Below are 26,046 nucleotides of genomic sequence, written 5' to 3' on the forward strand. Positions count from 1 at the left end.
ATCCAACCTGTTCCTGAGTTTTGGAGCCGGTGTGCAATTTATGTTATTGAAGCTATTTTAACTAAAACAAGTTAATAAATTATTACAATGTAATATTCCCAGACCAGACATAATAATTACGTCTGGTCCTGGAAGATAAGAGCCTGGAAGACGTTCAGATCAGGGTGTAAAACATTTCACGCCCTTACCAAAACATTTTGATAACACGTTTTGCGTCATCAAAGTGACATGCCAAGTGCCATCCCGTTTGTATTTATACCATTCAGACCCTCACAGCCTCTCACACTCAACCATTACGCAGCAACATCACGGAAGCTCTCCGATTCACCAGATTCGGTAAGAATACATCTATTTGTCCTTCAAATTTTTGTTGACCGAATTGTTATTTCAACATATAGTTATCAAAAACAAATGAATCTTGCATTTAAAAAAAAGACATGAGCAGTCTTGTCAGTGACGTAAAACAGCCAGCGAGCTAAGGATTGAAGATGAAAGTAGTCCATGATTGTTGTAGACTTCATCATGTAAACTTTTACAAAGTAGTGTCAAAAAGACCTACTTCAGTAACCATGACCAACCACCAAGCATGCACTGAAAGCCTAAAAAGCCTTGAAGAGTTAAACTTAATGTTTTCAGCTCGTGCCTTCAAGAAGCAGCTGTGGTATCCACCTTCCCACTGAGAAATCACCTCACAGGACGACAAATACAAGGTACAACATCACAGTCGTAGAGGATGGACCTACACAGTCCAGCTGTAGTTAACAGTCTCCTATTTTAGACTCTAAGAGACAAGATTTGAAGACCTAAATATTGAGACTTTAATTGGAAAAGCTGCAGAACATTTAGCAGTTATTATGAAGTTTAATTGAAACTGGTTCATGATCAGAATAATATCAGGATTTTTACTCTTCGTGTAAACATGAGCGCACACACACACACACACACACACACACACACACACACACACACACACACACACACACACACGTTTGGTATAAAAAATAAACCGATGAGAAACACTCTTTTTCTTAACATTTTATTGGTTTCCAAAAAAAAGAGAAATGAATAAAAAAAAATTAAAGTAATTTCCTCCATAACAATTTCAAATGTCGAAGAACTGGACAATTAAAACTGAGGAAGATTCAACAAGGGGACGGGCGGTCACAGTGACACCTGGCGCCCTCCCTGCTCCCCTTTCTTGGCCAGCGAAGGAGTCGGGGAGAAGCTGCTTTTAATACAATAGATAAAGCGACAGGAAAGCAGGAAAAGATGGGGGGGGACAAGCAACAATCCTCCCACCAAAAAAAAACAAAAACCTTTAACCTTGGCAACTTCATAACTAACCATTACGTCTGAAGAGTGAGATGACAAACTCAAGATTCATGAAATTATCTTTTATTCACATGAAGTTAAATCTAAATCCCTTTTTAGTTAAAAATGTACATTTAAAGACAGCTCTTAAATGTTATTATCCGTAAGCAGTGTGCCACGTAAAACCGAAATCAGTTGAGCACACACGGTAGCAGTATGAATTATGACACATAACTCCCAACATACACGCCAACACACAAAAGGTAGCCAGTAAGACTTTCTTTTGCCTCCTTGGTGGTTGGACAAATTTAATTAGCATCCTGCTGACTCAACTTTTAATTGAAGAGAGTTGTCTTTAAATCTAAGTGATCACAATGGAAAACAGGTGTATTGCAGGAAACAAATGTATTGACAAATAAATAAAAGTAATGATGAAAAGATACACTTGTGATGCTAATGAACTTTTGTCTATTCACATTCTTGTCAGGCTGACAGAGATGGAGGCAAAGCTCCGAGTAAAAATTGATGACCGAATTGAGAAGTTGGTCCTTCCATCAGGAATCCCACCCACTGTGGAGGAGCTCCAAACTATTGTGAAGGAGAAATTTGGAATTCCTTATGAGTTCAGTCTTCAGTATTTTGATTCCCAATTTGAGGATTACTTTACTCTTCGTCAAAGTGACCAAGTTAAAGACAAAGACACCATAAAGGTTGCTGCATCTTATGCAGAGTCATCTTTTGGAATGTTTTCTTCACAGGACATCATTATCAACTGTGACGCATGTGACTAATACTGTTATGCCAACTTCAAACCAGTGAGACAAGTTCGGACAAAAAAGAAAAGCGTAAAAATGGGTCTGTAAAAATGTTGCATGGTTGCATCTATCCTCAGGTTCATTTTGACATTTCAGAAACCAGTTCATTCATTTGAACCGACCAGACGGAAACAATAAAATACATTATTGGGAGTTTTGAATTGTTTCAAAATCAGCCTCAAGTCTGAATGTAGAAAAGTGTTTCCAACGTGGTAGTTTGCATTCGTGTGTGCATGCGTCGTGTGTGCTTACAGGAATAACCATGACGTTGTTCTCTTGTCAGCGTCTGGAGTGGTGGGACCATTGGCACCTTCAGCAATGATCTGAAAGGAGGCAAAACACACACAAAATAAACACACATGTCACATGACCACAAATGAATACTTAAAGCACAGCACCTCAGGAAAATCAAAGTGTTAACCTTGGCCTTGATCTTGGGGGCGTTGACACGCGTGAGCTGCTTTTCTCCGGCCGCAGGGATCAAGATATGGCAGTCGGCCTCCAAAATGTTGCCTTCGTAGGGTTTGGCTCCTGGGAAGCCCACAATGGCATCTTGGGTTATGTTTAGGTGTCATTTTGTATGAATTTTGCTCGTCCAGAAATGAAGTAAATAAGCTCCAGTAAAAGCCTCTCACACTCAACCATTTAGTGACTTCAGTTTGTTGAAGGCTGGAGGACGGACAGTGGGATTGGGCCATAGTGTTGTATATCAGGACTGTCAAGACACGCATTTCAACCTGTTGACACGCTCACACACCACCGAGTATTTCAGGGAAATTACCAGGAGAGCACCACCTATTCTTTTAACTGTGACAGCGTCTTGCTTTGAGTGACGAGGTGGATGAGCTTGTTTTATTTGTTTGTGGAAGACGTTCAGATCAGGGTGTAAAACATTTCACGCTCTTACCAAAACATTTTGATAACATGCCAAGTGCCATCCCATTTGTTTGATTTCAGACCCTCACAGCCTCTCACACCCAACCATTACGCAGCAACATCACGGAATCTGTCCGATTACACACACACACACGCACACACAAACAAGTTTAGTATAAAAAATAAACCGATGAGAAACATTTTTTCTTAACATTTTATTGGTTTCCAAAAAAAAAAGAGAAATGAATAAAAAAAAATAAAGTAATTTCCTCCATAACAATTTCAAATGTCGAAGAACTGGACGATTAAAACCGAGGAAGATTCAACAAGGGGACGGGCGGTCACAGTGACACCTGGCACCCTCCCTGCTCCCCTTTCTTGGCCAGCGAAGGAGTCGGGGAGAAGCTGCTTTTAATACAATAGATAAAGCGACAGGAAAGCAGGAAAAGATGGGGAGACGAGCAACAATCCTCCCACCAAAAAAAAAAAAACTTTAACCTTGGCAACTTCACGACTAACCATTACGTCTGAAGAGTGAGATGACAAACTCAAGATTCATGAAATTATCTTTTATTCACATGAAGTTAAATCTAAATCCCTTTTTAGTTGAAGTCAAATTGTAGTGGCCGTCTCCATTCTAGAGCGGACCTCTTTCTGAAATAAGGCATCTGTAGTGCTGCCAACTGAAACAACCAGGAGGGTCTTACGTGTATTTAGCCATAAAAAAGAAACGTGCGCTCTGAACAAGGCTGCCATCAGCATCGTCATGAACGTTAATGCGAGGGCAGCGGTAGACAGGATGTTACTCTCTCTGCTTTTTCTCAGTACAACCTCTGTCAAAGACGAGAACAGGGCCATATTCAAACAGATGTGCTTACAGTATAATGGCAGCAGGTGGATCACAGGATAAATACCAGGCTAGTGTGTGTGTGTGTGTGTGTGTGTGTGTGTGTGTGTGTGTGTGTGGGGTAATAGCCAAAGAGCAGCGGTAACAGTGATATGTTCTGAAGGCTGAGGGGGGAAGAGGCAGCAGAGGGTGATCACTAGCAGGAGGGTGGGTGAAAGTAAGGGACGCGTGCGTCCTGATTGGCTGTTTATGTGAAGGTAAGCCCCGCCTCGTTGTAGACTTTGAAGACCTTCTCGATGGCGTTGACGTAGGCGGCCGTCCGAAGGTCCAGACCCAGGTTGTACTTGCTTGCCGTGCGCATGATTTGCTAGAAAGGCAGAAGAGAGCGTGTTATATAATGCTGGTTAAAGAAAAGGATAGAGCTGCACAAGGGCCATCAACAACCGACAACCATCTTTCATGGTTCTTTCCAGATCGACAATTATTATACAAAGTACATTCATTTTAAAATTTGAATTTAAAAATCACCTTTTTGTCAATAATTCCTAATGAATCAGTTCACATGATCGGGATACAAAAGTGGCAGAAAATTGATCCATTAAAACAATGAAATGATAAAGAAATTGAAACCTTAACTAATGTCTTCTTGCTACCATGACGACCTTAAATCTTTACAAAAGGCTTGGAGGTCTTGAAATCACTCAAGGGCTGAATGTTTTGTCACAGATTGACCCCGTATCGTTAATGGTCGATAGAAATCTTGGTGGTTTACAGTGAGAGATAACAGAAAAAGTCAGAACCACTGCAATGAGCGTACGTTTTAAAATTCCTGGACGTCTTTCATCTGGAGACTGCTCACTAAAACAGGTTGGACGGCGTTCTGTTATGCATGGTCACTTACCCGGGCAGATCTCTCCATGGTGTAGGCCAACCCAGAGTGAACAATATCCTTCTCAGAGGCACCCTACAAAGGAGGATTAATGTTTGTCTCAGTTAATCTGAAGAAAGGACACTTTAAAAACAGTGTGCGTGCAAAGAGGGTGTGGGCAGGAGTGACCGATTCAATCTGATACCAATCGAGAGTGACAGCCTGTCGATCAAAAGGATTAAAAGGCTTGTTATTCTTTTGATTTGAGAATATTTGGGACAACGCCTACTTTCGTGTGACAAACAGTAGGAGTGTGTGTGTGTGTGTGTGTGTGTGTGTGTGTGTGTGTGTGTGTGTGTGTGTGTGTGTGTGTGCACTGGCCATATATGAGGTGTGGACAATGACATGGTGTGTTGTGATTCCATGTTACATTCTTTATGAATATGGGTTTCTACCATTCAACCGTTTATATTGCAAAGTATGTTTCTGTATCGTGTTTCAAATTCCTGCTCCATGTGCCCCCTTTTAATTTTGAGCACCTGCCCCTCCAAAGGTCTCTGCACAGCCCTGCTTTTAACTGTGACAGCGCCTTGCTTTGAGTGACGAGGTGGATGAGCTTGTTTTATTTGTTTGTGGAAGACGTTCAGATCAGGGTGTAAAACATTTCACGCCCTTACCAAAACATTTTGATAACACGTTTTGCGTCATCAAAGTGACATGCCAAGTGCCATCCCGTTTGTATTTATACCATTCAGACCCTCACAGCCTCTCACACTCAACCATTAAGCAGCAACATCACGGAAGCTGTCCGATTCACCAGATTCGGTAAGAATACATCTATTTGTCCTTCAAATTTTTGTTGACCGAATTGTTATTTCAACATATATTTATCAAAAACAAATGAATCTTGCATTAAAAAAAAAAGACATGAGCAGTCTTGTCAGTGACGTAAAACAGCCAGCGAGCTAAGGATTGAAGATGAAAGTAGTCCATGATTGTTGTAGACTTCATCATGTAAACTTTTACAAAGTAGTGTCAAAAAGACCTACTTCAGTAACCACGACCAACCACCAAGCATGCACTGAAAGCCTAAAAAGCCTTGAAGAGTTAAACTTAATGTTTTCAGCTCGTGCCTTCAAGAAGCAGCTGTGGTATCCACCTTCCCACTGAGAAATCACCTCACAGGACGACAAATACAAGGTACAACATCACAGCCGTAGAGGATGGACCTACACAGTCCAGCTGTAGTTAACAGTCTCCTATTTTAGACTATAAGAGACAAGATTTGAAGACCTAAATATTGAGACTTTAATTGGAAAAGCTGCAGAACATTTAGCAGTTATTATGAAGTTTAATTGAAACTGGTTCATGGTCAGAATAATATCAGGATTTTTACTCTTCGTGTAAACATGAGCACACGCGCACACACACACACACACACACACACACACACACACACACACACACACACGTTTAGTATAAAAAAAATAAACCGATGAGAAACACTCTTTTTCTTAACATTTTATTGGTTTCCAAAAAAAAGAGAAATAAATTAAAAAAAATAAAGTAATTTCCTCCATAACAATTTCAAATGTCGAAGAACTGGACGATTAAAACCGAGGAAGATTCAACAAGGGGACGGGCGGTCACAGTGACACCTGGTGCCCTCCCTGCTCCCCTTTCTTGGCCAGCGAAGGAGTCGGGGAGAAGCTGCTTTTAATACAATAGATAAAGCGACAGGAAAGCAGGAAAAGATGGGGAGACGAGCAACAATCCTCCCACCAAAATAAAAAAAACTTTAACCTTGGCAACTTCACGACTAACCATTACGTCTGAAGAGTGAGATGACAAACTCAAGATTCATGAAATTATCTTTTATTCACATGAAGTTAAATCTAAATCCCTTTTCAGTTAAAAATGTACATTTAAAGACAGCTCTTAAATGTTATTATGCGTAAGCAGTGTGCCACATAAAACCGAAATCAGTTGAGCACACACGGTAGCAGTATGAATTATGACACATAACTCCCAACATACACGCCAACACACAAAAGGTAGCCAGTAAGACTTTCTTTTGCCTCCTTGGTGGTTGGACAAATTTAATTAGCATCCTGCTGACTCAACTTTTAATTGAAGAGAGTTGTCTTTAAATCTAAGTGATCACAATGGAAAACAGGTGTATTGCAGGAAACAAATGTATTGACAAATAAATAAAAGTAATGATGAAAAGATACACTTGTGATGCTAATGAACTTTTGTCTATTCACATTCTTGTCAGGCTGACAGAGATGGAGGCAAAGCTCCAAGTAATAATTGATGACCGAATTGAGAAGTTGGTCCTTCCATCAGGAATCCCACCCACTGTGGAGGAGCTCCAAACTATTGTGAAGGAGAACTTTGGAATTCCTTATGAGTTCAGTCTTCAGTATTTTGATTCCGAATTTCAGGATTACTTTACTCTTCATCAAAGTGACCAAGTTAAAGACAAAGACACCATAAAGGTTGTTCACGCTGCCCCGAATGTTTCAAACTTGCTTTCACAATTTGAACATTTGGACTTTTCCGATGGTCAACAGTCAACTGACGATGACTCTGCATCTTGTGCAGAGTCATCTGCTGGAACGTCGTCTTCTTCACAGGACACCATTATCTGGCAAAGTACCACAGAACGACGCCAGCCATGGCCAAAGCAGTTCCTCATTCCAAAGTTTGGAGATGAAACTGAGATGTACCTTGAAAGAGCCACTGAAGACTACAAGAGGAATGGAACACTTATGACTTATGACGTGAAGGTCAAGAAAGACATACTTAAGAAGCTGGCTGAAACTATATATAAATATGCAGCCAATCCATTACCTGCACAGATAGGTGATGTGGTTGAGGCACTTCTTGGTAAATATCCTTGCCTCAAGCGACCCAGCTCCTCCTATGCCTGGCAACAAAGCCTAACGAACAAGATGGTAAATTATCGCAAAAAACTCAGCGGCGATGGTGTTCCTGAGGTGATGTGCAATGCACTGAGAAACAAGAACCCTGAGGACCAGAAGTCTGCAAAGTATGTAAAAAAGCCTCGAAAGGGAGAGGTAAACTTCCTCCCCCCTTACCCGGCAGGAGAGGATGAACAAAGTCAAGAACAAGAGAGGATTCAGTTGCTTACTGAAGTAGGGAAAAAGGACAACAACAAATTGATAAAAGAAAAAATGGACAAAACATTTGCACACAGAAGAAACGATATCATCAACCTGTCACTCAGCATAGAGGACATCAAAGCCAGATGGCCTGCTCTATTTGAGGCATCTTACGTGAGTTACAAGTGCATACTAATTTAGAAATATTCATAGTCCACTGTGAAGGACTGCATTTGCGGTTTTGCATATTTAGCTCTTAGATACAAATGTGTGTTTTGTTACTGTTAACTATTTTCTCAATGATATTTTCAAGATCAAATTTCAAATTGATTTAGTTTTTGTTGCATTGCATGCTTATACAGTTTCTAACATGTGCCATTTTAAATAATCCTTGAAAGTGCATGTGAGGAACTACCAACATTGAAGATTGTAGTATGCCATGCTAAACATTATATTAAATATAATGAATATTGCTGTATAGTCAGATGATTTAACCCAGAAGGCAAACAATCAGCAAACACGGAAGTCATAAAATGATATAAAAATGATGATCAGAATCGGGTAGCTTCTTGCTTTAAAAATGTTGTAAGAACAATATGTACACTTGCAATATTTGAGGCTTTAAAGCTGGTTTCATTATTTGTCTTTTAGATCCAGGATGAGTTTCGCAGAATCACAACCAAAGACCTTGAATCCACGTTCATGTCCAAGCTGGATGAATACACTCCCAGGCTTCTGAAACTCTTCCGCTCCAAGGGTGGAAAAATGGGATCGAAGTTGCAGGCTATCCTACCCAAGGTACTCATCCTTCAATGAGTATTATGTTTGCTAATATTTTCTTTTAGGGAATTTGTGTTACTTAAATCTACAGGAGGTAATGTTAGCCTGTGACTCTACAAAAAGAGAATGCATTAATTGCTTTCCGTTTTTTAGTAGTTTGTATACACTCGGTGGCCACTTTATTAGATACATAATTATTCAAACGTATAATGTTCAATTATTGTTGACATTGTCAGAAATGTCTACATTAAATGATATGTTTATTAATGAGGTCACAGTTAAAAGTGGTGCAGTACTGAACTGCATTATACTGAAGGGTGTTTCTAATTCTCTGTACTCCATATTTACATCCGTGTGGGGATCAGAATATTAGAAACACCTCTGATTATAGGGTAGTCCAGTAAAATATCTTCAGTAGTAATGATCTCAATGCTAAAACATTTACTTTATTAACACTTCTATGACAGTGTAAAAACTGAACATTAAAGCCATCATAAAAGTACATTTTATGGCAGAACAATTTGATTGAATTGTATTAGATTAGATAGCACTTTGTTGCCACCAGCACAGTGTTCACGTAGCCGACACGTGAACTGTCCTCGTGCTGAAAACGTGACTTGTCGCATAGGCTACGTGACTTCACTCCCAGAGACGCAAGAAGAAAGCAAATATATTTTGATTAAGGAAAATGACAAACATAGTAACGCACAGTGCCTTGGATAAGTAACTTTAATCTGAGAACTTGTCTGGCTATGTCCAAAGGTAACAGAATTTGCCAACCAGCACATCTAAAGCTCACTAATTAACATGTTCTTTCTTGTTTGTTTAATCCATACAAAAAGCAAGGTATAAATTGTTGTGGTTTTATGGGAGTTTATGTGCTATGCACTATTTCTTTGCTGGGACCAATGACTTCCTGGAGACACAGCTGGTTCCCTGGAAACATCAGTAATCATAAAGTGTTACGTCAGACTGGTCCCCTCGACACTTGATAGGATTTTGCTTAACAGTAATATAAGTCACCTAGTGTTAAAAAATGCAGCTTTAACCATTTTTAGGTCAGTGGAGGATTTTTACAACATGAACTTGAATAATGTTGTTTTTTGTCATTTCAGCTTAATACCAATCCCACCATCGACATAATCAGAGATGTTGTCATTCGGTGTCTGATGGTGTACCTTGGGGAATCGACAGATCAACTCTTAAAAGAGTATGATGTAAGTTGAGGTACATGTTAAAATATAAAGAAGGTCATCTGGTATGTCTTGGGAAGGTCAAATCACAAAATACAGTCATAACTATATTTCTCCCAGTTGTCCTTGGCAAGCTACTGAGTTTTGTAGTTTTGTTGAGTCATGTAAGTAATCACTGTCCTCTGTGTAAGTGTGTAAAGTTTTTGTTTTCTTGAGTACTTCTACAGAAATAGGTGTTACTAAATGTTCACCATCTCAATCTGATTTCACCAACTGAGCGATTACAAACATTATCAGTAGTTTATCTCTATCTATCTAGAAGTGCATTACTAACACTTATATTTTAGATGTCTACTATTGTTTAAAGTCTTTATAATTTGCCTCTTTAAGTTTAGCCAAGAGATGCTTCTTAAGAGATTATCAGACATGAGAGCCGCTTTTACAGAGAGACTGAGGCAACTTCTAAAATAAGTAAAAGAGCAGAGTTGATCCAGTTGCTGTGGATGACTTCAAGCTTCAGGAATGAGCTTACCGTGCCATAAAGAGATTGGTTAACAGGTGACCAGCCTGTGTTAGTGAATGTGTGCAAAGAAGAAATTCATTTATGTAGCAATGGATTGATTTCATTTCAAAAATTTAATTTACAAATATTTACATCTCTGACTTAGTTCAGACCATCATCTTGATATCAGTAAATTGTTTTGATTTGTTGGTGAGCTGATTGGATCCTTTTTAACTTACCTGGCATGAAAATACACTTTTGCAGGTATTTACTGTATCTCTGATTTTTTCGATTTTTCTAAACACTGATGTAAATGTGGTGCATTACTTGTCACAGCTAAGACTGCCTCAGGATTTCTTGTCCGAAGGGCTGGAAACAATTTGGGAGATGTTCAATTAGGACCTTCTCCTTTGGCTGCACAACCTGAAATATACAATGTTCTGGCTATTTCAGGATTCTGATGAAGAGGATGTGTCGCAGGACCGTGCTGAGCAGATTATGAAAATCTACATCAAGACTCCTACGTCAGAGGGTCCCGACGACATCAGTATCGTGGTAGGGGGCATCACAGTTATGACAGCTCTGGGTACCTTTCCACGAGCTTGCTTCATGCTCGTTGGGTTGGCATATGCACTGGATCTGGCCTATCCCAAGGAGCTCAGGTACACCTTTGAAGTATTCCAAAAACTCTTCCTCGAGCTCAATTGCTCAAAGCTGTCCCCAAAAGTGAACAGGCTAAATGAGCGACTGGCTTAAAAAGTGATTTTGTAAGTGTTGTGAAGTCACTGTCACGGTCATCAAGGCTTTGTTAAATGAGTTTCAGTGACAAAAAAATACAACTGGTTTGTAAAATCAATTCCATGTTGATGGGCCCCCCCCCTCCGACTTATATATTTACTGCAGTTCCTCCTCGTGGTGTTTTCTATATTGCTTTGGTATTGTGTCACAAGGATTAACAATGTAATAATGGATCTTCTGATTGAGTCTCACTCTAGTCCGTCTGCAGGTAATGTAGGAATGAAGAGCGGTCTTGTACTCACTGAGCAGGTGGTAGTTTGAGTCTCTCTCATATTTGAAGGTCAGTCTTCCATAGCTGACGTGGTTGAGATTCTTCAGCCACTCAAAATAAGACACCGTCACACCGCCAGCATTCAGGTACATGTCCTGCAGGACCAAACATCACAAACTCACACATCCGACTGTTTGGTACTCATTCCTCTGTTTGGAATTAGTTTTGATTGCATTTTTTTTTCATTTGGGAAGAATATTACTGGAATTAACTGTTTGATTAAATGCTTTTGGTGAATTATTATTTTGATAAGCTTGAGTTAATGTGTGAAAGCGTGCAAAAGACCACCAAATATAAAAATCTGTTGTTTACACAATAAAGGCTGGATTATTCACATCAACTCTTGCTTTTTGTTTATTATATTTATATTTAAATACAGTACATTGTGATGTTTTTGCTGAAACATTAAATAGGTATAACTATGTGATAATCACAATGAAAAGTTAAACTGCTCCATCAGGACTGGATGACTGTGTTTTTATCAGAATGGATTAACCTGTTGGAAAACGAAACTGTGAAGTATGTGATACTGTGTTATGCCAACTTCAAACCAGTGAGACAAGTTCGGACAATAAAGAAAAAGAAAAGCGAAATTAAAAATGGGTCTGTAGAAATGTTGCATGGTTGCATCTAACCTCAGGTTCATTTTGACATTTCAGAAACCAGTTCATTCATTTGAACCGACCAGACGGAAACAATAAAATACATTATTGGGAGTTTTGAATTGTTTCAAAATCAGCCTCAAGTCTGAATGTAGAAAAGTGTTTCCAACGTGGTAGTTTGCATTCGTGTGTGCATGCGTCGTTTGTGCTTACAGGAATAACCATGACGTTGTTCTCTAGGAAGATCTTGTCAGCGTCTGGAGTGGTGGGACCATTGGCACCTTCAGCAATGATCTGAAAGGAGGCAAAACACACACAAAATAAACACACACGTCACATGACCACAAATGAATACTTAAAGCACAGCACCTCAGGACAATCAAAGTGAGTGTTAACCTTGGCCTTGATCTTGGGGGCGTTGACACGCGTGAGCTGCTTTTCTCGGCCGCAGGGATCAAGATGTGGCAGTCGGCCTCCAAAATGTTGCCTTCGTAGGGTTTGGCTCCTGGGAAGCCCACAATGGCATCTTGGGTTATGTTTAGGTGTCATTTTGGTATGAATTTTGTAAGTAAATAAGCTCCAGTAAAAGCGGCTCACACTCAACCATTTAGTGACTTCAGTTTGTTGAAGGCTGGAGGACGGACAGTGGGATTGGGCCATAGTGTTGTATGTCAGGGCTGTCAAGATAGCATTTCAACCTGTTGACACGCTCACACACCACCGAGTATTTCAGGGAAATTACCAGGAGAGCACCACCTATTCTTTTAACTGTGACAGCGTCATGCTTTGAATGATGAGGTGGATGAGCTTGTTTTATTTGTTTGTGGAAGACGTTCAGATCAGGGTGTAAAACATTTCACGCCCTTACCAAAACATTTTGATAACATGCCAAGTGCCATCCCATTTGTTTGATTTCACACCCTCACACTCAACCATTACGCAGCAACATCACGACACACACACACACACACACACACACACACACACACACACTAACACACACACACACACACACACACACACACACACACACACACACACACAGTATAAAAAATAAACTGATGAGAAACACTTTTTCTTAACATTTTATTGGTTTCCAAAAAAAAAAAGAGAAATGAATAAAAAAAAATAAAGTAATTTCCTCCATAACAATTTCAAATGTCGAAGAACTGGACGATTAAAACCGAGGAAGATTCAACAAGGGGACGGGCGGTCACAGTGACAGCTGGCGCCCTCCCTGCTCCCCTTTCTTGGCCAGCGAAGGAGTCGGGGAGAAGCTGCTTTTAATATAATAGATAAAGCGACAGGAAAGCAGGAAAAGATGGGGAGACGAGCAACAATCCTCCCACCAAAAAAAAAAAAAACCTTTAACCTTGGCAACTTCACGACTAACCATTACGTCTGAAGAGTGAGATGACAAACTCAAGATTCATGAAATCATCTTTTATTCACATGAAGTGAAATCTAAATCCCTTTTTAGTTGAAGTCAAATTGTAGTGGCCGTCTCCATTCTAGAGCGGACCTCTTTCTGAAATAAGGCATCTGTAGTGCTGCCAACTGAAACAACCAGGAGGGTCTTACGTGTATTTAGCCATAAAAAAGAAAAGTGCGCTCTGAACAAGGCTGCCATCAGCATCGTCATGAACGTTAATGCGAGGGCAGCGGTAGACAGGATGTTACTCTCTCTGCTTTTTCTCAATACAACCTCTGTCAAAGACGAGAACAGGGCCATATTCAAACAGATGTGGTTACAGTATAATGGCAGCAGGTGGATCACAGGATAAATACCAGGCTAGTGTGTGTGTGTGTGTGTGTGTGTGTGTGTGTGTGTGTGTGTGTGTGTGTGTGTGTGTGTGTGTGTGTGTGTGTGTGTGTGTGTGGGGTAATAGCCAAAGAGCAGCGGTAACAGTGATATGTTCTGAAGGCTGAGGGGGGAAGAGGCAGCAGAGGGTGATCACTAGCAGGAGGGTGGGTGAAAGTAAGGGACGCGTGCGTCCTGATTGGCCGTTTATGTGAAGGTAAGCCCCGCCTCGTTGTAGACTTTGAAGACCTTCTCGATGGCGTTGACGTAGGCGGCCGTCCGAAGGTCCAGACCCAGGTTGTACTTGCTTGCCGTGCGCATGATTTGCTAGAAAGGCAGAAGAGAGCGTGTTATATAATGCTGGTTAAAGAAAAGGATAGAGCTGCACAAGGGCCATCAACAACCGACAACCATCTTTCATGGTTCCTTCCAGATCTACAATTATTAACAAAGTACATTCATTTTAAAATTTGATTTTAAAAATCACCTTTTTGTCAATAATTCCTAATGAATCAGTTCACATGATCGGGACATAAAAGTGGCAGAAAATTGATCCATTAAAACAATGAAATGATAAAGAAATTGAAACCTTAACTAATAACTTCTTGCTACCTTGACGACCTTAAATCTTTACAAAAGGCTTGGAGGTCTTGAAATCACTCAAGGGCTGAATGTTTTGTCACAGATTGACTCCGTATCGTTAATGGTTGATAAAAATCTTGGTGGTTTACAGTGAGAGATAACAGAAAAAGTCAGAACCACTGCAATGAGCGTACGTTTTAAAATTCCTGGAAGTGTTTCATCTGGAGACTGCTTGCTAAAACAGGTTGGACGGCATTCCGTTATGCATGGTCACTTACCCGGGCAGATCTCTCCATGGTGTAGGCCAACCCAGAATGAACAATATCCTTCTCAAAGGCACCCTGCAAAGGAGGATTAATGTTTATCTCAGTTAATCTGAAGAAAGGACACTTTAAAAACAGTATGTGTGCAAAGAAGTGTGTGTGTGTGTGTGTGTGTGTGTGTGTGTGTGTGTGTGTGTGTGTGTGTGTGTGTGTGTGTGTGTGTGTGTGTGTGTATTTTACTCACAGCTACTCGGGCCTGGAAGTCAGCGGTCGGTACAACAGGGATGGGTCCCCCCTGCTTGCCAAACTTCCTCTCTAAACTTTCCTGCACAGACACTGAAAAAGGGAAAAGGAGAAATTAAAGAGACATATTTTTCCCTACTTAATGATCACATTTGTGTATTTGATAGGGACAGAGCATGTTTATGAACATCTTGAGTCATTAAAGCCCCAGTCGGGGGCTTTTGATCATATTCACCGAAGCCGACACTATGCTACGATAGAACAAGATAAATCATCCGGTTTTAGAAAAAAAAAAGCATGCCTCTACGTGCCTCTACGTGCACGTAGAGCCTGTTTGTTTTGCAAAATATCAACAAGGCCCGTGTCCTCCTGTCCAATCAGCACGCAGCAGCCCTGCTGCTTTATTCGTGCACACACAGAGCCCCTCTGCTCTCGGGTCGTACCACTATCACAGGGGGGAGGCGGAGGGAAGTAGGAACAAGCTTCTAATCCCCCGGTTAAAAACCGAAACAAGGAGGTCGATAACAACCAAGGCAAAGAAAACACCGGCGGAAAATAAGGAAATAAAAGAGAGATTGCGACGGGGCCCGTGATTAAACAGTCAACATCAGACCCGTGTTTCAAAGGTGGCGTGATCTAAGGGATTTCAAAGGGCACGGAGTCGAGGGGAAGGAGCTCGGTGGTCGTGGGGGGAGGAGCTCGGTGGTCGTGGGGGAGGAGCTCGGTTGTCATGGGGGAGGAGCTCAGTGGTCATGGGGGAGGAGCTCCGTGGTCGTGGGGGAGCTCGGTGGTCGTGGGGGAGGAGCGTGAGAGTTGTAAACATTCAAAATCCCTCCGGCGGACCGAGTGCCCTCGGTCCGCCGGACTTGCTGACTGGGACTTTAAACATCAGTGAGCAAGTATGCTAATTTACATCCGCAGTCCCTAGGCAGGTAACAAAAACAAACGTTACAAGTGGACATGGGTCAGTACGAAAAGTTTAGTCCCGATTATTCTGGCCAGAATAATTACGATTCACATTATTATCCCGATAACTATCAAAATATGCTTAAAACTTGAAATGGCACTAAAACACAATGGTATCCCATTACATTTTGTCAAGAAACATATTTATACTGCAACACATCTTTTAGTGAAAAACAAATCTGTGATTATCCGTGATATAAAAAAGAAACTTACATCATCCCAGCCTTAGATACAAATATATCATTCACAAGTAGAAAAAACAAAAACACATGAACAATGAAAACAATTATCTGTGCTCATCAATCCAGTTTTAAAACTTGGCCTTCTTTAATAGTTGGGCATGCCTTTACATGGTGAAAATAGCTGTGGCATTATATTATTGGCTGTATGTGAACAAGGCAGAGAGTATAAATAAAAAGGGAAAAGCTCTTCACATCAGCCGACACTGGGTTGATTGACACCATTTGATGGGGAAAGTGCTCTAAAATTGCTTGGATTTCATAGGACCCTAAAACATCACGGCAAGTCTGAATACTGAATGTGTTGTACCATTCATCAGTGGTATGGTAATTTACAAATGTAACATTTTCTTTGTTGTTGTCTGATACAGATGCCTGCTCTTACTATACAATACCCTGAAGGACTCAGCAAAAAGAAAGAGGAGGAATACAGATCAAAGTTACTGCATGGCAATAAAGACTTTCTCTTCCATGATGAATGTTACGAGGAGGAATTCGACCTCGTGTTCTATAGCACATTAGTGAGAGAATGGCTGGACGTAATAAAGAGAACGTATCCTGACCTCGAGGAAACTCAACAGAACAATCTGATCAAACTCAAGTCTGAAGAAGGTACTATATCTTTTTATTCTTCTGTGGAAGTTGTGGTGGATGGCGAAGAACTAATGGAGAGGTTTGAGAAACGTTTTGAAGAGATGAAACAAAATGCCCAGATACAGTCCGAAAGCAGCAGGATTGGCTCAAATGGAACTCAACCAGGGAGGGAGGAATAGATGTCAGACGGATACATTAAAAAAACACACACACACAACTGGGTTGTAACATCAATTAAATGTTGAATATTACTGGAATTAACTGTTTGATTAAATGCTTTTGGTGAATTATTATTTTGATAAGCTTGTTGTTTGATGTTTTTGCTGAAACATTAAATAGGGATAACTATGTGATAATCAAAATTAAAAGCAAACAGGGCTGAGTTAAACTAATTCATCAGGACTGGATGGCTGTGTTTTTATCAGAATGGATTAACCTGTTGGAAAACGAAAGCAAATAGATCCACAAACTGATCTCAACTGTAAAGTATGTGATACTGTCTTATGCCAACTTCAAACCAGTGAGACAAGTTTGGATAAAAAAGAAAAATAAAAGCGAAATTAAAAATGGGTCTGTAGAAATGTTTGTTTGTGCAGGAAACAATAACTCATAGTCAGACATTGATGACTGATGATTCTAGACTCTTGGTTGCATCTGACCTCAGTTTCATTTTGACATTTCAGAAACCAGTTCATTCATTTGAACCGACCAGACGGAAACAATAAAATACATTATTGGGAGTTTTGAATCGTTTCAAAATCAGCCTCAAGTCTGAATGTAGAAAAGTGTTTCCAACGTGGTAGTTTGCATTCGTGTGTGCATGCGTCGTTTGTGCTTACAGGAATAACCATGACGTTGTTCTCTAGGAAGATCTTGTCAGCGTCTGGAGTGGTGGGACCATTGGCACCTTCAGCAATGATCTGAAAGGAGGCAAAACACACACAAAATAAACACACATGTCACATGACCACAAATGAATACTTAAAGCACAGCACCTCAGGAAAATCAAAGTGTTAACCTTGGCCTTCATCTTGGGGGCGTTGACACGCGTGAGCTGCTTTTCTCGGCCGCAGGGATCAAGATGTGGCAGTCGGCCTCCAAAATGTTGCCTTTTGTAGGGTTTGGCTCCTGGGAAGTCCACAATGGCATCTTGGGTTATGTTTAGGTGTCATTTTGGTATGAATTTTGCTCGTCCAGAAATGAAGTTAATAAGCTCCAGTAAAAGCCTCTCACACTCAACCATTTAGTGACTTCAGTTTGTTGAAGGCTGGAGGACGGACAGTGGGATTGGGCCATAGTGTTGTATGTCAGGGCTGTCAAGATAGCATTTCAACCTGTTGACACGCTCACACACCACCGAGTATTTCAGGGAAATTACCAGGAGAGCGCCACCTATTCTTTTAACTGTGACAGCGTCTTGCTTTGAATGATGAGGTGGATGAGCTCGTTTTATTTGTTTGTGGAAGACGTTCAGATCAGGGTGTAAAACATTTCACGCCCTTACCAAAACATTTTGATAACATGCCAAGTGCCATCCCATTTGTTTGATTTCAGACCCTCACAGCCTCTCACACTCAACCATTACGCAGCAACATCACGGAAGCTGTCCGATTATACACACACACACACTGTTATGGAACTGTGTACATTTTTACTTGCAGTTGCACTTTTCGACCAGTAGACGGCGCAGTAGTTTCATTCATGTGTTTTTTGCGTGCATGGGTTTTACAGGAAGTGATGTAGGCTACCGGATGTTGTTGTTGTTTTACCTGCTCCGTAGCAAGAGATTCCTCCGTCCTCACGTTTGTCTTACCCCTTTGTAGTGGCAATATGAGTAAGTAATTATTTACCATTAGTAGATTGCAAACGCTTCTGTAGTTTATCGTAATTAATTAACGAGCGAGATGTGATCGCGGACTCTGCCCGTAGATCTGTGTGTGTTAGATCCGCTACCTCCGTTAGCAGGCTAACAGTTACATGTAAACTTGTATTATTTACCTTGTGGTAATTGAACCTTTTTTGTATTTGTTTCAGTTTTACAATTTCTGGCAATAAATGCGATCCAGTCACAACTCCAGCCTGTTCCTTGGATAAAATGTCAGAAAGAGTTTAGCTGGCTGTGAATCTCAGTCCAGGACACTAGTCAACACTGGGTGAAGCAGTACAGTAAAATCATAGCACTCGGCGAGGGACGTCGACAAACTGTTGGACACTGACTAGAGAGCCAGTCACAGACACATACTCACCTTCACCAGCCCTTCCCAGCCAAGCATAATGGAGACATCGGAGGCTCAAGGTCAAGATTGTGAGGAGACCAAATCACTCTCCGCTCACTCCTTAAAGTCCTCAAAGTCAGAAAGGCTGACTGTTAGATCATCAACAAGAGCTTCAAGCAGGTCAACTACATCGAGCAGAGCAAGTATGGCAGCAGCAAGGGCTCAAGCGGAAGCACAGGCTGCTAAAGCCAGGCTAGCTTACGCTGAGAAAGAAATGAACATAAAGGTGGAAAAAGCTCGCTTAGAAGCAAGTCTTGGTGTACTTGAGCTACAGAAAGAGGCTGATGCTGCCATGGCCAAAGCAGAGGTGATGGAGCTTGCTGCTGCTCAGCTCGACGCTGCAGAGCGAAGTGGTGAGTTTGACTTCTTGCCTACCCAGGCAACCCCAGAGCAGAAAGTGACTGATTACATAAATAAACACAATCACACTGAACTTGCTCGAAGTCAGAAAGACACCTTTATGCAGCATTGTGACACCACCTGTCAGCAGAAACAAGCTAAACCTTCGCCAACATACACACCTTTTCAACAAGAACCAAATCGCTACCAATTCTCACCACTAGATGGCAGCAAACCAACACTACAAAGAGATGTAGTTCAACAAAGTCTTCCCTACAATGTGTTACAGCCACAGTATAGGTTCACTACGAACCACACAGCTTCTGACAACGCAACCAGCGACCTCGCAAGGTTCCTAGCAAAGAGTCAGCTTGTGACCGGAGGACTGACTAAGTTTGATGACCAACCAGAGACTTATCTGAGCTGGAAGACCACATTTCAGAGTACCATTGCAGGTCTTGGATTAACTGACACTGAAGAAATGAATCTGCTCATCAAGTGGCTGGGCCCTGAGTCCTCTGAACATGCTAAAAGGATGAAAGCAGTCAATATACGTCACCCATCTGCTGGTTTAAACATGATCTGGACAAGACTTGAAGAATGCTATGGCTCACCAGAAGCAATAGAAAGAGCCCTGTTTTCCAGGATAGAAAACTTTCCAAAGCTCTCCAGCAAAGAACCTCGCAAGCTTCGTGAGCTCTCCGACCTGCTCTGTGAACTGGAAGCTGCAAAGCTAGATGGATACTTACCTGGTTTAAGTTACCTCGACACAGCCAGGGGAGTGAGTCCAATTGTGGAGAAGCTACCCTTTCACCTTCAGAAAAAGTGGACAGCGGTCGGGTCAAGGTTTAAAGAAGACTATAAAGTTGCCTTCCCACCTTTCTCTTTCTTTTCTGAGTTTGTGAGGAAAGAGGCTAGAGCAAGGAATGACCCAAGCTTCACCACAGCTCATCCCTCCTCTGTCAGCTTCAAGAAAGAGAGGCTTCCAGGTAATTACAACACAAGGCCATCAGTCACAGTGCACAAGACAGATGTGTCAACAGATGTACACACACACACAGCGGTTAAACATGCAACTGAAGATATAAGCAGGCAATGTCCTATACATCACACACCGCACCCACTGAAAAGATGCAGAGGTTTCCGAACAATGCTATTGGAAGACAGAAAGAAATTCATCAAAGACAATAACATCTGCTATCGTTGCCTTGCATCCACCAGTCATCAGGCAAAAGATTGTAATGTCACTATTAAGTGTGTGGAGTGTGACAGTGAGAGGCACCTCTCCAGCTCATCAAACCTAGATGTTACCGCCACCTGCACAGAGGTATGTGGAAATGGGATCACAGGGAAATCCTGCTCCAAGATTTGCCTGGTACACGTCTACCCAGAAGGTCAACGACATAACATCAAGAGGATGTATGCAATCATAGACGATCAAAGTAATCTGTCCCTTGCAAAGACTGAGTTTTTTGATATGTTTAACATCCAGGGCACAGTAGAACCATACACCCTCAAGACTTGTGCTGGCACAACAGAAACATCAGGCAGAAGAGCATGTGGTTATACAGTGGAGTCAGCAGACGGGAAATTGAACTTTCCTCTCCCTGTGCTCATTGAATGCAATGCTATCCCTAATAATAGAGAAGAAATACCTACCCCTGAAGCCGCACGTCACCACCATCATCTGAGGTCAATCGCTGCTGAGATACCGCCCCTCGACCCGAATGTTGACATCCTCCTGCTCATTGGACGGAACCTTCTGAGAGCTCACAAGGTGAGAAAACAGTTGAACGGCAGACACAATGACCCATATGCACAGAAGCTTGACCTGGGCTGGGTTGTCATCGGCGATGTGTGCCTCGGCAGTGCTCACAAGCCAACTGAAGTGAGTGCTCTAAAAACACATGTGTTAAACAATGGACGCCCCAGCCTTCTCACCCCCTGTGACAACCGCTTCAGTGTGAAGGAGAATTTCAGCCTGATGGGTCACACAAAAGCAACTCCTCAACAGCCGCAACCACCAAACCCACACTCCAAGCCCACTGCAGAGAATTTAGGAGAGACTGTCTTTTGCCGCAGTGTTACTGACAACCAGCTCGCACCTTCTGTCGAAGACACACTCTTTTTAGAGAAGATGAAAGGAGTCTTCAAAGACAAAAATAACAGCTGGGTTTCACCATTGCCGTTTAGGAGCCCCAGGCGTCTGCTCCCAAACAACAGGCCCTATGCCTACAAGCGGCTTATGTCTCTTCGTCGCACACTTGACAAGAAGGAAGACATGAGAGCCCACTTCGTCGAGTTCATGCAGAAAATGATTGATAACAAACATGCAGAGCTTGCACCACCTTGTGATAAGGATAAAGAGAGATGGTATCTTCCCACTTTTGGCGTCTACCACCCGCAGAAGCCCGGGAAGATTCGAGTAGTGTTTGACTCGAGTGCACAGTTTGATGGAGTGTCTCTCAATGACGTGCTGCTTAAGGGGCCCGACTTGAACAACACCCTGTTGGGTGTGCTCCTCCGGTTTCGAAAGGAACCGGTTGCCATAACAGCCGACATAGAACACATGTTTTATTGTTTTGTTGTTTGTGAAGAGCACAGAGATTTCCTTCGTTTTCTCTGGTATGAAGACAATGATCTCAGCAAGGACGTGGTAGATTACCGCATGAGAGTACATGTGTTTGGAAATAGTCCCTCTCCAGCTGTGGCAATCTTCGGGCTGAGAATGGCAGCAAAGGAGGCAGAAGAGGTCTACGGCAGTGATGCACGACACTTCATAGAACAAGACTTTTACGTTGATGATGCCCTGAAATCCTTTCCAACTGAAGCTGAGGCTGTCGATGTCCTGCAGAGAGCTCAAAAGATGCTCGCTCTCTCTAATCTGCGTCTCCACAAAATCGCCTCCAACAGAGTGGAGGTGATGAACGCCTTTTCTCCTGAAGACAGAGCCAAGGAAATCAAAGATCTGGACCTCTCCACAGATGAGCTTCCTGTCCAGCGCAGCTTGGGAGTGAGTTGGAATATCATGTCTGATACATTCACTTTCAATGTTCCTCAGAGCCAGAAGCCCTTCACTCGCCGTGGGGTGCTTTCAGTTGTAAACAGCTTGTTCGATCCTCAAGGCTTCCTTGCCCCTGTAACTATCAAAGGACGACTTTTACTCAGACAGCTCTCCAACAGTGACCTTGAGTGGGATAGCCCCCTTCCCCCCGACATGTATGATGGCTGGAGAAGCTGGCAAGAGTCGCTGCAGGATCTCCAGGCACTGCATATCCCTCGCACATATGTCTCCTTCTCCATTTCACAAGCTAAGTGTATTGAGCTTTGTATGTTTTCGGATGCTTCAGTCAGAGCTATAGCCGCAGCAGCCTATCTGAAAGTCACACATGGAGATGGACACACTGAAGTTGGCTTCATCATGGGTAAGGCCAAGTTGGCTCCAGTACCAGAGCTCACCATCCCCAGACTGGAGCTCTGCGCCGCGGTGCTCGCTGTGGAGTTGTCTGAGCTCCTCACAGAAGAAATTGACATGAAAATAGACAAAACTACATTCTACACAGACAGTAAAGTGGTGTTAGGATACATAAACAACCAGCACAGAAGATTTCATGTATATGTAAACAATCGTGTACAGAGAATCAAGCAATCCTCCCTACCAGATCAGTGGAGATATGTCTCAACAGAACACAACCCAGCAGATCATGGCTCTAGGTCTGTAGCAGCAGGGAAGCTTGCCAGCACCACGTGGTTATGTGGTCCTGCGTTTCTTTTGCAGCCTGAGAGCACAACACCTGAGAAAGGCCCATTTGACCTCATTAACCCAGAGTCAGATGTTGAAATTCACTCTAAAGTGACAGTGCTCACCACCACAGTCTCTACAAAGCATTTGGGCTCAGCACGCTTTGAGCGCTTCTCTAAGTGGACGTCCCTGATCAAAGCAGTAGCTCACCTTCGTCACATCTCTCACAGCTTCATCAAATCCAGAGAAGAAACCAGTTGTGCAGGATGGCACCTCTGCAAGACAAGTCTCACAGATGAAGCTTTAAGTCAAGCAGAACACACAGTGATCAGATGTGTCCAGCATGAAGTGTATTCAGAAGAAATCAAATGCATCATGGCAAAACGAGGTCTGTCCTCCAACAGTACTCTTCACAAGCTTCATCCAGTCATTGATGAAAATGGCCTACTGCGGGTAGGAGGACGCCTTGCAGAGTCAAACGTGTCAAGTCGCGAAGCCAACCCTCTTCTGATCCCAGGCAAGCATCACATCACTACACTGCTGATCCGCCATCATCATGTGGCTGTAAAGCATCAAGGAAGGCACTTTACTGAGGGAGCGGTGAGAGCAAGTGGCCTGTGGATAGTAGGAGCCAAGAGGTGTATTGGCAGCATTATCCATAGATGTGTGACCTGCAGGAAACTACGCGGCAGAGAGGAGCAGCAAATCATGGCAGATTTGCCAGCCGAACGTTTAAAGACTGACCCCCCGTTTTCTTATGTTGGCCTTGATGTATTTGGACCATGGGAGGTCATTGCACGCCGCACTAAAGGAGGACAAGCCAACAGTAAGAGATGGGCGGTTTTGTTTACATGCATGTCCACTCGAGCTGTTCACATCGAAGTGATTGAAACTATGAGCTCTTCCAGCTTCATCAATGCACTTCGCAGATTCTTCGCGATCAGAGGTACTGCTAAGCAGTTGAGGTCAGACTGTGGCACCAACTTTGTTGGTGCAGCCAGGGAGCTGAAGCTGGAGCCTCCAAAGCCTGGTGAGAAGAGTGTAGACAGCTACCTCCTCAATCAAAGATGTTCATGGATGTTCAACCCGCCCCACTCATCCCACATGGGTGGCACGTGGGAGCGGATGATAGGAATTACACGACGCATCCTGGATTCAATGCTCTTACAAGTGAGCCACTCCAAGCTGACTCATGAGGTTCTGATAACCCTGATGGCTGAAGTTACAGCTATTATTAATGCAAGACCTTTAGTGCCTGTCTCCACTGACCCAGAAGCTCCTCTGATCTTAACCCCCTCAACTCTACTCACCCAGAAGTTTGGTGTCCTCTCACCTCCCCCTGGAGACTTCACCAAAGCTGACATGTTCAAATATCAGTGGAAAAGGGTTCAAGTTCTTGCTGACACTTTCTGGGCTCGGTGGCAGAAAGAATACCTCAACATGCTCCAGAGTCGTCAAAAATGGCAGCTCATCAGGCCAAACATGAAGGAAGGAGACATTGTTCTTCTAAAGGACAAGCAACTGAAAAGAAATGAATGGCCAACAGGAGTCATAGTAAAGGCTCTTCCAAGTAAAGATGGACTTGTCAGGAAAGTGGAGGTCAAGGTTACCCACAACAAGTCTAAAAAGACTTTCCTCAGACCCATTTCAGACTGTATTCTTCTCTTATCTCCAGGAGATTAGATTGTGTGAATTTGTTATTGTGGCATTTTTAAAATAATGCCAGACGGGGAGTGTTATGGAACTGTGTACATTTTTACTTGCAGTTGCACTTTTCGACCAGTAGACGGCGCAGTAGTTTCATTCATGTGTTTTTTGCGTGCATGGGTTTTACAGGAAGTGATGTAGGCTACCGGATGTTGTTGTTGTTTTACCTGCTCCGTAGCAAGAGATTCCTCCGTCCTCACGTTTGTCTTACCCCTTTGTAGTGGCAATATGAGTAAGTAATTATTTACCATTAGTAGATTGCAAACGCTTCTGTAGTTTATCGTAATTAATTAACGAGCGAGATGTGATCGCGGACTCTGCCCGTAGATCTGTGTGTGTTAGATCCGCTACCTCCGTTAGCAGGCTAACAGTTACATGTAAACTTGTATTATTTACCTTGTGGTAATTGAACCTTTTTTGTATTTGTTTCAGTTTTACAATTTCTGGCAATAAATGCGATCCAGTCACAACTCCAGCCTGTTCCTTGGATAAAATGTCAGAAAGAGTTTAGCTGGCTGTGAATCTCAGTCCAGGACACTAGTCAACACTGGGTGAAGCAGTACACACACACACACACACACACACACACACACACACACACACACACACACACACACACACACACACACACACACACACACACACAAGTTTAGTATAAAAAATAAACCGATGAGAAACACTTTTTCTTAACATTTTATTGGTTTCCAAAAAAAAAGAAAGAGAAATGAATAAAAAAAAATAAAGTAATTTCCTCCATAACAATTTCAAATGTCGAAGAACTGGACGATTAAAACCGAGGAAGATTCAACAAGGGGACGGGCGGTCACAGTGACACCTGGCGCCCTCCCTGCTCCCCTTTCTTGGCCAGCGAAGGAGTCGGGGAGAAGCTGCTTTTAATACAATAGATAAAGCGACAGGAAAGCAGGAAAAGATGGGGGGACGAGCAACAATCCTCCCACCAAAAAAAAAAAAAACCTTTAACCTTGGCAACTTCACGACTAACCATTACGTCTGAAGAGTGAGATGACAAACTCAAGAAATTATCTTTTATTCACATGAAGTTAAATCTTAATCCCTTTTTAGTTGAAGTCAAATTGTAGTGGCCGTCTCCATTCTAGAGCGGACCTCTTTCTGAAATAAGGCATTTGTAGTGCTGCCAACTGAAACAACCAGGAGGGTCTTACGTGTATTTAGCCATAAAAAAGAAAAGTGCGCTCTGAACAAGGCTGCCATCAGCATCGTCATGAACGTTAATGCGAGGGCAGCGGTAGACAGGATGTTACTCTCTCTGCTTTTTCTCAAT

The 26,046-nt window shown here is 42.3% G+C and overlaps 1 protein-coding gene across 4 annotated transcripts in view; it reads left to right on the forward strand.

The window, feature by feature from the left end:
- The window catches only part of LOC311032694 (uncharacterized protein), a 177,243-nt gene that overhangs the window by 62,956 nt on the left and 88,241 nt on the right, over positions 1-26,046 (forward strand). Inside the window, exons 1-6 of one of the 4 annotated variants that reach the window (XM_084039659.1) lie at positions 214-336; positions 5,844-5,917; positions 6,996-8,019; positions 8,497-8,643; positions 9,741-9,842; positions 10,774-11,729. The exons of 1 other annotated variant lie outside the window; for it this stretch is intronic. In XM_084039659.1, coding sequence (XP_083895785.1) covers positions 229-336; positions 5,844-5,917; positions 6,996-8,019; positions 8,497-8,643; positions 9,741-9,842; positions 10,774-11,076 — 1,758 coding nt within the window. In that variant the 5' untranslated portion in view covers positions 214-228 and the 3' untranslated portion in view covers positions 11,077-11,729. Of the gene's footprint in view, positions 1-213; positions 337-5,843; positions 5,918-6,995; positions 8,020-8,496; positions 8,644-9,740; positions 9,843-10,773; positions 11,730-16,580; positions 16,698-18,713; positions 25,205-26,046 lie in introns of those variants that run through there. 2 more of the 4 variants (XM_084039660.1, XM_084039657.1) reach the window with 2 other exon arrangements.

The sequence above is a fragment of the Eutrigla gurnardus genome, assembly GCF_963514095.1.
Source record: "Eutrigla gurnardus genome assembly, chromosome: 22".
In the NCBI taxonomy this organism is placed as follows: Eukaryota; Metazoa; Chordata; class Actinopteri; order Perciformes; family Triglidae; genus Eutrigla; species Eutrigla gurnardus.